This window comes from Coregonus lavaretus (genome assembly GCF_964263955.1).
Source record: "Coregonus lavaretus genome assembly, chromosome: 6".
Taxonomy (NCBI): domain Eukaryota; kingdom Metazoa; phylum Chordata; class Actinopteri; order Salmoniformes; family Salmonidae; genus Coregonus; species Coregonus lavaretus.
The window spans coordinates 42,605,850-42,616,195 of record NC_139993.1 but is presented as its reverse complement, the minus strand read 5'-3'; the positions used below and the strand labels follow the sequence as shown (position 1 = coordinate 42,616,195).

The following is a 10,346-nucleotide window of genomic DNA, read 5'->3' as shown; positions in this document are numbered from 1 at the left end:
TTGTGCCAAAGGGAACTTTTTTTGGATTCATACACTGGGCACTTTACATCCAGCAGGGCTTAATGATGATTTTGAGGGTCATGTTTCAATCTGATTTTCACGATCCCTGGCTATGTGGTTCTTGTATTTTGTGACGGTTCTTTAACCCGATACCCCCTTACTATACTGAACAAAAATGTAAACGCAACATGTAAAGTGTTGGTCCAATGTTTCATGAGCTGAAATGAAAGATCCCCAACATTTTCCATACGCAAAAAAAGCTTATTTCTCTCAAATGTTGTGCCCAAATCTGTTTACATCCCTGTTGAAGAGCATTTCTCCTTTTGTCAAAAAAATCCATCCACCTGACAGGTGTGGCATATCAAGAAGCTGATTTAACAGCATGATCATTACACAGGTGCACCTTGTGCTGGGGACAATAAAACAGCACTCTAAAATATGTCGTTTTGTCTTACAACACAATGCCACAGATGTCTCAAGTTTTGAGGGAGCATGCAATTGGCATGCTGACTGCAAGAAAGTCCACCAGAACTGTTCTCAGATAATTGAATGTTAATTTCTCTACCATAAACCGCCTCCAATGTCGTTTTAGAGAATTTGGCAATATGTCCAACCGGCCTCACAACTGCAGACCACGTGTAACCACGCCAGCCCAGGACCTCCACATCCGGCTTCTTTACATGTGGGATCGTCTGAGACCAGCCACCCAGTCAGCTGATGAAACTGAATAGTATTTCTATCTGTAATAAAGCCCTTTTGTGGGGAAAAACTCATTCTGATTGGCTGGGCCTGACTCCCCAGTGGGTGGGACTGGCTCCCAAGTGGGTGGGCCTACCCAAGCGGAAAAAAAGTAGATTTTAATATACAGTGCCTTCCGAAAGTATTCAGACCACTTGACTTTTTCCACATTTTGTTAGGTTACAGCCTTATGGTAAATTGATTTTTTTTTATTCCCCTCATCAATCTACGCACAATACACCATAATGACAAAGCAAAAACTGGTTTTTAGACATTTTTGCAAATGTATAAAAAAAATAAAAAACAGAAATATCACATTTACATAAGTATTCAGACCCTTTACTCAGTACTTTGTTGAAGCACCTTTGGCAGCGAATACAGCCTCGAGTCTTCTTGGGTATGACGCTACAAGCTTGGCACACCTGTATTTGGGGAGTTTCTCCCATTCTTCTCTGCAGATCCTCTCAAGCACTATCAGGTTGGATGGGGAGCGTTGCGGCACAGCTATTTTCAGGTCTCTCCAGAGATGTTCAATCGGGTTCAAGTCCGGGCTATGGCTGGGCCATTCAAGGACATTCAGAGATTTGTCCTGAAGCCACTCCTGCGTTGTCTTGGCTGTGTGCTTACGGTCGTGGTCCTGTTGGAAGGTGAACCTTTGCCCCAGTCTGAGGTCCTGAGCGCTCTGGAGCAGGTTTTCATCAAAGATCTCTCTGTACTTTGCTCCGTTCATCTTTGCCTCGATCCTGACTAGTCTCCCAGTCCCTGCCACTGAAAAACATCCCCACAGCATAATGCTGCCACCGCCATGATTCACCGTAGGAATGGTGCCAGGTTTCCTCCAGACGTGACGCTTGGCATTCAGGCCAAAGAGTTCAATCTTGGTTTCATCAGACCAGAGAATCTTGTTTCTCATGGTCTGAGAGTCTTTAGGTGCCTTTTGGCAAACTCCAAGCGGGATGTCATGTGCCTTTTCCTGAGGAGTGGCTTCCGTTTGGCCACTCTACCATAAAGGCCTGATTGGTGGAGTGCTGCAGAGATGGTTGTCCTTCTGGAAAGTTCTCCCATCTCCACAGAGGAACTCTGGAGCTCTGTCAGAGTGACCATTGGGTTCTTGGTCACCTCCCTGACCAAGGCCCTTCCCCACCGATTGCTCAGTTTGGCCGGGCGGCCAGCTCTAGGTGAAGTCTTCCATTGAAGAATGATGGAGGCCACTGTGTTCTTGGGGACCTTCAATGCTGCAGAAATGTTTTGGTACCCTTCCCCAGATCTGTGCCTCGACACAATCCTGTCTCTGAGCTCTACGGACAATTCCTTAGATCTCATGGCTTGGTTTTTGCTCTGACATGCACTGCCAACTGTGGGACCTTATATAGACAGATGTGTGCCTTTCCAAATCATGTCCAATCAATTGAATTTACCACAGGTGGACTCCAATCAAGTTGTAGAAACATCTCAAGGATGATCAATGGAAACAGGATGCACCTGAGCTCAATTTCAAGTCTCATAGCAAAGGGTCTGAATACTTTTGTAAATAAGGTATTTCTGTTTTTTATTTGTAATAAATTAGCAAACATTTCTAAAAACCTGTTTTCACTTTGTCATTATGGGTTATTGTGTGTAGATTGATGAGGAAAAAAATTACTTAATCCATTTTAGAATAAGGCTGTAACGTAACAAAATGTGGAAAAAGCGGTCTGAATACTTTCCGAATGCACTATATGTGGCTCTTCATCTCCTGCACCTCAGCTACAGTTGGGTGTGCGACAGATTCTCCTCAGTTACTGAGGAAATAGTTGTCCATTGTAGATTTTGACATCATTAAACCATATAATTAGCAACTTTGAGTATATACAGCAGTTGCTCTGTATCAACTTTTATGGAGAGCAGAGAGAAAGAGAAAGAAAAGATGGTTCTCTTTCTCAGGAATTTCATTTTACTTTACGTATTGTAGAAGGGTAGAAAATAGAAAATATCAATTTACCTCCGCCTGGTTGAAAGACTCTCCTCTGTCTCGTTCGTCACCAGGATGTGGCTGGAGCCTCCCTGACTTGCCTCATGCATTACCTCAATCTGGGGACAGAAATACAGGTGGAGGAAGGGTCACACACATATACCTTGGAGGCCCCTATTGCCTTTCAAATATCACCCTCCTGGTCAAAGAGCATTGGGCCAGTAACCGAAAGATTGTTGGTTCGAATCCCCGAGCCAACTACGTGAAAAATTGGTCGATGTGCCCTTGAGCAAGGCACTTAACCCTAATTGCTCCTGTAAGTTGCTCTGGATAAGAGCATCTGCTAAATGACTAAAATGTAAATGGTGTTAGATAAGATGAGATGCTTATCATGCATGACTAGTATGGCACATTATTGATATTCATCAGACAGACATGATGTTCTCAGGGCAAAAGGTGGATAATTGATTTTAACTAGGGCTCTAGGTTCAGCTGGGGAAAGGCAGGAAACAGAAGATAGTGAAATTGGACACCCCAGTGACTTTCTCTCCCAGACTCCCATTGACCAAGAGTTCTGTTCTAATAAACTATAAAATAACCATATTGGCAGAACACTGTCATAAAAAAGGACCATTTGCTAGCCAACAGAAAAAAGACAGATGGTTCTCGTTGTTGTAGTAGATGAGGTTGAACCAATCAGGTTCAATTGTCTATAGATCCTCAGATCTTACCTTCAGGCTCCCTTTGACCTTGCGACTTAAATTTTTCTTTTTGGCGAGCTCAGCCTCTGTGGGCTGCTTTGTGGCACTGGAGTTCTCTGAGGTCCTTCGACTGAGTGCTGGAAATGGTTACAGAACAGGGATTGGAAAAATAAAAATTAAAAGCAGAATCTTTGAAATAAAGGCATAGAGACATCTAGGGATCCTGGTTGAAACATACATTAGGTATTTTTTCCATTCTCTCTGTGTGGAAGAATGCAAAGCCATGTACTCTTCCTGTCGTAGGTAAAGTTCCACAGTGAATACAATAGACTTCCTTTACAAGGCTAAGGTCTCAGGATATAAGGTTTTAAACATATGCTTTGTCTAAAACTAGAAAATTACTGCTTCCTGGCAAGTAAAGTATATAGACTATCTTTCAGATTGAATAGCAATGAATAGGCTCTACATCAATGGTCTTGTATTGAGGGCAGGTAAAGTTTGTGGTTAGGTCAACGTGGGGAGACTTACCAGGGGCAGGGCCGGTGGTCCTGGGTGTTTTGGGAAGCGCGGGGCGATTGGGAGAGGACTCAGGCCGGGGTGCCACAGGCTGGACGGGCCGGGTCTGTTTGGCCGACAGCTTCTTCAGACTGACCTGTCTCTTCTCAAACATCTCCTGTACATCGTCCAGCCTCTTAAGAGCCTTCTTTACATTGGCCTGAGGGAAAGCACAACAGAAGGGGTCAACAAATAGAACAATTGTTCATCAGTAGGCTGACAACTCATTCCATGAGTGAGTTAAGGGAGCACTGCACATACCTTGACTTCAGCATTGAGGACTAGCTCATACTGGTTGTGGATGTTCTTGAGGTCACTCAGTTGGTTCTCCTTGGCCATCTCCAGGAACTTCTCAATGTCCTGCAGCGCTGCCTCAGCCCCATCCTGGGACTGGCACTTGTCCACTGCCTGAGAGGCCAGCAGGTACACCCCCGACTCACACCACTGGTTCACCTGCAACCACCAGAGAACACATGGATGAATAAACAATAACTACAGTATGTACTGTCGAGGCTCCATATCAGTAGTATATATCTAGGCTCATTGGCATGGCACTATCTCTGTTGAACAACTATACATAGCGTTTGCAGTAGCGGCGCGTGAGTAAAATCACTGGGGAAGCCAGGCCAGGAAAGAAAAGCATCATTACAACCTACGTGTTGTGATAATTGCGTTGTTTGCTCTATAACCTGTTAGTTCATATACAGTGCCTTGCAAAAGTATCCATCCCCCTTGGCGTTTTTCCTATTTTGTTGCATTACAACCTGTAATTTAAATGGATTTATATTTGGATTTCATGTAATGGACATACACAAAATAGTCAAAATTGGTAAAGTGAAATGAAATAAATAACGAAAAAGTGGTGCGTGCATATGTATTCACTCCCTTTGCTATGAAGCCCCTAAATAAGATCTGGTGCAACCAATTACCTTCAGAAGTCACATAATTAGTTAAATAAAGTCCACCTGTGTGCAGTGTCACATGATCTGTCACATGATCTCAGTATATATACACCTGTTCTGAAAGGCCCCAGAGTCTGCAACACAACTAAGCAAGGGGCACCACCAAGCAAGCGGCACCATGAAGACCAAGGAGCTCTCCAAACAGGTCATGGACAAAGTTGTTGCAAAGTACAGATCAGGGTTGGGTTATAAAATAATATTGCCCACCAAAACTCACGGACCAGGCAAGGAAGGCATTAATCAGAGAGGCAACAAAGAGACCAAAGATAACCCTGAAGGAGCTGCAAAGCTCCACAGCGGAGATTGGAGTATCTGTCCATAGGACCACTTTAAGCCGTACACTCCACAGAGCTGGGCTTTACTGAAGAGTGGCCAGAAAAAAGCCATTGCTTAAAGACAAAAATAAGCAAACACATTTGGTGTTCGCCAAAAGACGTGGGAGACTCCCCAAATATATGGAAGAAGGTATTCTAGTCAGATGTGACTAAAATTGAGTTTTTTGGCCATCAAGGAAAATGCTATGTCTGGCGCAAACCCAACACCTCTCATCACCCCGAGAACACCATCCCACACCATTTGTTTTTCATTGGCAGGGACTGGGAAACTGATCAGAATTGAAGGAATTATGGATGGCGCTAAATACAGGGAAATTCTTGAGGGAAATCTGTTTCAGTCTTCCAGAGATTTGAGACTGGGATGGAGGTTCACCTTCCAGCAGGACAATGACCCTAAGCATGCTGCTAAAGCAACACTTGAGTGGTTTAAGGGGAAACATTCAAATGTCTTGGAATGGCCTAGTCAAAGCCCAGACCTCAATCCAATTGAGAATCTGTGGTATGACTTAAAGATTGCTGTACACCAGCGGAACCCATCCAACTTGAAGGAGATGGAGCAGTTTTGCCTTGAAGAATGGGCAAAAATCCCAGTGGCTAGATGTGCCATGTTACGGTCCGGCACTGTTGGTCCTGTTCCTGCTGGTTTTCCTTTCCCTTTTTTCCCCTGTGTGTGTTGTTTGTGTCTGTCTCCCCCTGCTGTGCAGCCCAGTCAGAGGATCTAGGTCAGGGGGCGTGGCCATTCTCTCACAAGATCAGTTACATCAAGCTGCAGCTCATTGTCACCAATCAAGCAGCAGTTATCTACCCGGGCTGGACACCTCTCCAGCGCCAGTTCGTTCCTACCCTACCTGTGGTAACTTGGCCCGTACAGCACTCTCAGTTTAGTTGTACTCTCTCAGTATTATTGTTGTTCCTGCCACGTTTGTAACCTGTCTCTCCTTCGACCAGATCCCGTCTGTTCCTGCTGCCTGCCTGCCTGCCATTCCCACGCCGCAACCTGCTCCTCTGTTGCCTGATATCCTCGTCATCCAGCTCTCAGGACTACTGGCTCTCCACCCCACTCAGCTCCTACCCCGGCCTGAAGCTACTCCACCCTGAACTGCTTCTCTCTGCCAAAACACGTTGAATAAACTACATCCTTATTCACTCTCTTTGTCCGTGTGTCCGTCTCTGCACCTGAGTCCCCCACCCAACCGAATAGAACGAACTGGCCAAACATGGACTCAGCAGAGATGCCACATGAAACAACGGGTGATGGCGTACAACACGCCCTCCATTCACAGGGAATGCTATTGGGACAACACGACCAACTCATCCGGACTCTATTGGATAACAACCAGCAGTTGTTGGATCAAGTATCTCATCTCACCTCTCAGGTAGCTAACCTGGTAACACTCACTACCCTTCCTCCCTCTGCTTCTCCTCCGCCTGTTCCTCCTACAGTGGCTCCAGGCTCGGCTTCCGCTCCTGCCCTTCGGGAACCCCCTACAACCGCACCCGAACCTTTCACCGGGGACCTGAACAAATGCCGTGGTTTCCTGCTTCAGTGCCGCTTGGTGTTCCAACAGAAGCCCCTGTCTTTCTCCACGGAATCCTCCAAGGTACATTACGCACTGGGGTTAATGAGGGGCAAAGCTTTGATTTGGGCAGAAGCGGCTTGTTCTACTCAGCAGATTGCCAGCCTGTCGTTTGACGATTTTTCCTCTCAATTGAAAGTTGTGTTTGATCACCCGGACCATGCCGGGACCGCCACAAAGAGACTATTGAAGCTACGACAGGGCACGGGTAGCGTGGCTGAATACGCCATTGAATTTTGGACCTTGGCAGCCGATTCCAAGTGGAACGACGAAGCTCTTCAGGGAGCGTTTGTTAACGGTCTAAGTGACACGATTAAGAATGAACTAGCTGTTCGTGATGAGCCTGCTAACCTTCATGTTCTCGTTTCCCTTGCTACACGAATAGACAACAGGCTACGGGAGAGGAGACAGGAGAGGGGCGGTCGGGTCCACACCTCTAACGGGGCTCCCTCGCTTTCTGCAGTCCGAGCTACACCACCACTCGGACACCGCCCACACACCTCAGCGGATCCCTCCACGGAACTAGACGAGCCCATGCAGCTGGGCCGTGCTCGTCTGTCCCATGTCGAAAAGGAACGGCGCATACGGGCTGGTGAGTGCATGTACTGTGGGGACCGCACTCATTTCCTGGTTAACTGTCCGGTTCGCCCAAAAGACCAAGCTCGCAGGTAAAAGTGGGCGTACTTGCGAGTGCTATACCTGACTCAATGCCCACAACACCCCGTCTAGTGATCCCAGTTACAGTCCAATTCAGGAATCTATCTCTCCCACTAGCTGCTCTCATCGACTCTGGTGCTGAGGATAGTTTCATTGACGCTAACCTGGTCACTCAGGCTGAGATCCCTGTTAAGCCCCTGCCTAAGCCTATAACAGTAACCGCTATTGACGGCCATCAGTTTGCCAACATCACCCACCAAACTGTCCCCGTTTCTCTCATGCTGTCCGGCAATCACAAAGAAACCATCCAGTTTAAAGTAGTCTCCTCCTCGGCCTCCCCCCTTATCCTCGGTTTCCCCTGGCTTAGCCTTCACAACCCCCATATTGATTGGCAAAACCACAAAATACACAGTTGGAGCACTCACTGCCATTCTGTTTGCCTTGGGTCGGCTATTCCGCCCTCGGTCGGCTCCCCTGATTCCCCTGTCAAAACTCCAGACCTCTCTTCAGTCCCTGAGGAGTACCTGGACCTGGCCGAGGTATTCAGTAAGTCCAAGGCACTTTCATTACCACCTCATAGGCCATACGATTGCGCTATTGAGTTACTTCCTGGAGCCCCTTTGCCGTCCAGTCGGCTTTTCAATCTGTCCCGTCCTGAGAGAGAAGCTATGGAAACCTACATAGGCGACTCCCTAACCTCTGGCATCATTCGTCCCTCATCGTCCGCTGTTGGTGCTGGGTTCTTTTTTGTAGAGAAGAAGGACAAAACATTACGCCCCTGCATTGACTACAGAGGACTAAATAACATCACAGTCAGAAATACATACCCCCTGCCTCTCATCAACTCAGCATTTGACTCCCTTCATGGTGCCACTGTGTTTACCAAACTCGACCTACGGAACGCTTACCACCTCGTTAGGATCAGGCAGGGAGACGAATGGAAGACTGGGTTCAATACCCCTCTCGGACACTTTGAATACCTAGTCATGCCATTCGGTCTCACTAACGCCCCAGCAGTGTTTCAGGCCATGGTTAACGATGTGTTGAGGGATTTTCTACACCGTTTTGTGTTTGTCTATTTGGATGACATTCTTATATTCTCTAAGTCACAGGATGAACACGTCTCCCACGTCCGTCTGGTTCTCCAACGCCTCATGGAAAACAAACTGTATGTGAAAGCAGAAAAATGTGAGTTCCACCGGCAGTCCGTCCCCTTTTTGGGCTTTATTATCGAGCGGGGACAAGTGTCACCAGACCCTGACAAGATCAGAGCGGTTGTGGAGTGGCCCACACCCACGTCTCGGAAGCAGCTACAACGCTTCCTGGGCTTCGCCAACTTCTACCGCCGCTTCATCAGGGGTTTCAGCCGAGTGGTTGCCCCCCTGACCAAGCTCACCTCCCCTAAGGTGCCATTCCTGTGGACGCCTGAGGCCGAGTCAGCCGTGAGTACATTGAAGGAACTGTTCACCACCTCACCTGTTCTTATTCATCCAGACACTAGTTTGCAGTTTATTGTGGAAGTGGACGCCTCTGATTCGGGGGTGGGGGCTGTCCTGTCACAACGTTCCCCCACGGACCAGAAGCTCCATCCTGTGGCTTTTTTCTCCAGGAGATTGACCCCTGCTGAGAAGAACTACGACGTGGGTAACCGGGAGTTGCTTGCTGTCAAGTTGGCGTTGGAGGAGTGGAGGCACTGGCTAGACGGAGCAGAGCAACCCTTCATAGTCTGGACAGACCACAAGAACCTGGCTTACATCCAGTCGTCCAAGAGGCTGAACTCCCGTCAGGCCAGATGGGCTCTGTTCTTCAGCAGGTTCAAGTTTGTTTTAACATATCGTCCTGGCACACGTAATGTCAAGCCTGATGCTCTCTCTCGCCAGTTTACAGACAATGAAGACTCCAGCAATCCTGAATCTGTTCTGCCCGCTTCCTGTTTGGTGGCGGCTGTTCATTGGGAAATCGAGTCCCTCGTCCGATCGGCACAAGAGTTGGAACCTGGACCGGCCGATGGCCCCCCCGACCTTCTCTATGTTCCCGCAGCCGTGCGGCCGCAAGTGCTCAACTGGATCCACACCTCACGTTTCTCCTGCCACCCTGGTATGAAACGTACACTATCGCTACTGAAGAGGCACTTTTGGTGGCCATCCGCCGAGGTTGACGTCCGGGAGTACGTGGCGGCCTGTTCCATCTGTGCCCAAAATAAGGCTTCCCACAGGGCTCCTTCGGGCCTGCTGCGGCCTCTCCCAGTCCCGAGTCGTCCTTGGTCTCACGTGGGCTTGGACTTCGTCACTGGACTTCCTATGTCTGAGGGTAATGACACCATACTCACCATCGTGGACAGATTCTCTAAATCTGCCCATTTTGTTGCATTACCAAAATTACCATCTGCCAGTGAGACAGCCGACCTCTTTGTCCTACATGTATTCCGTCCCCATGGAATACCTGTGGACATAGTGTCCGATAGAGGTCCACAGTTCATTTCTCGGGTATGGAAGGAGTTTTGTTCGGCTCTGGGTGCCTCTGTCAGTCTCTCATCAGGTTTCCATCCCCAGTCCAATGGCCAGACTGAGAGGACCAATCAGGACCTGGAGGCTGCTCTACGCTGTGTGACATCCCAGAACCCGTCCACCTGGGCCAAACATCTCCCGTGGGTCGAATATGCCCACAATTCCCTCACCTCATCTGCCACCGGCCTCTCACCATTTGAGGCGGCTTTGGGGTACCAACCGCCATTGTTCCCGTCTCAGGAAAGGGAGTTAGCCGTCCCGTCAGTTCAGGATAACCTTCGTCGCTGCCGCAAGGTGTGGGTGGACACCCGTGAGGCCCTTCTACGGACAGCAGAGCGTAACAAGAGGGTGGCGGACAGGCAC

General features: G+C 48.2%; 1 protein-coding gene across 1 annotated transcript in view; it reads right to left on the bottom strand.

Annotated features, from left to right (window-relative positions):
• mcf2l2 (MCF.2 cell line derived transforming sequence-like 2) overlaps nt 1-10,346 on the bottom strand; it is a gene marked incomplete at its 5' end in the record, with an annotated part of 138,962 nt that overhangs the window by 52,372 nt on the left and 76,244 nt on the right. Inside the window, 4 exons of the mRNA XM_084164037.1 lie at nt 2,720-2,808; nt 3,421-3,527; nt 3,919-4,105; nt 4,207-4,398. Coding sequence (XP_084020163.1) covers nt 2,720-2,808; nt 3,421-3,527; nt 3,919-4,105; nt 4,207-4,398 — 575 coding nt within the window. The remainder of the gene's footprint in view (nt 1-2,719; nt 2,809-3,420; nt 3,528-3,918; nt 4,106-4,206; nt 4,399-10,346) is intronic.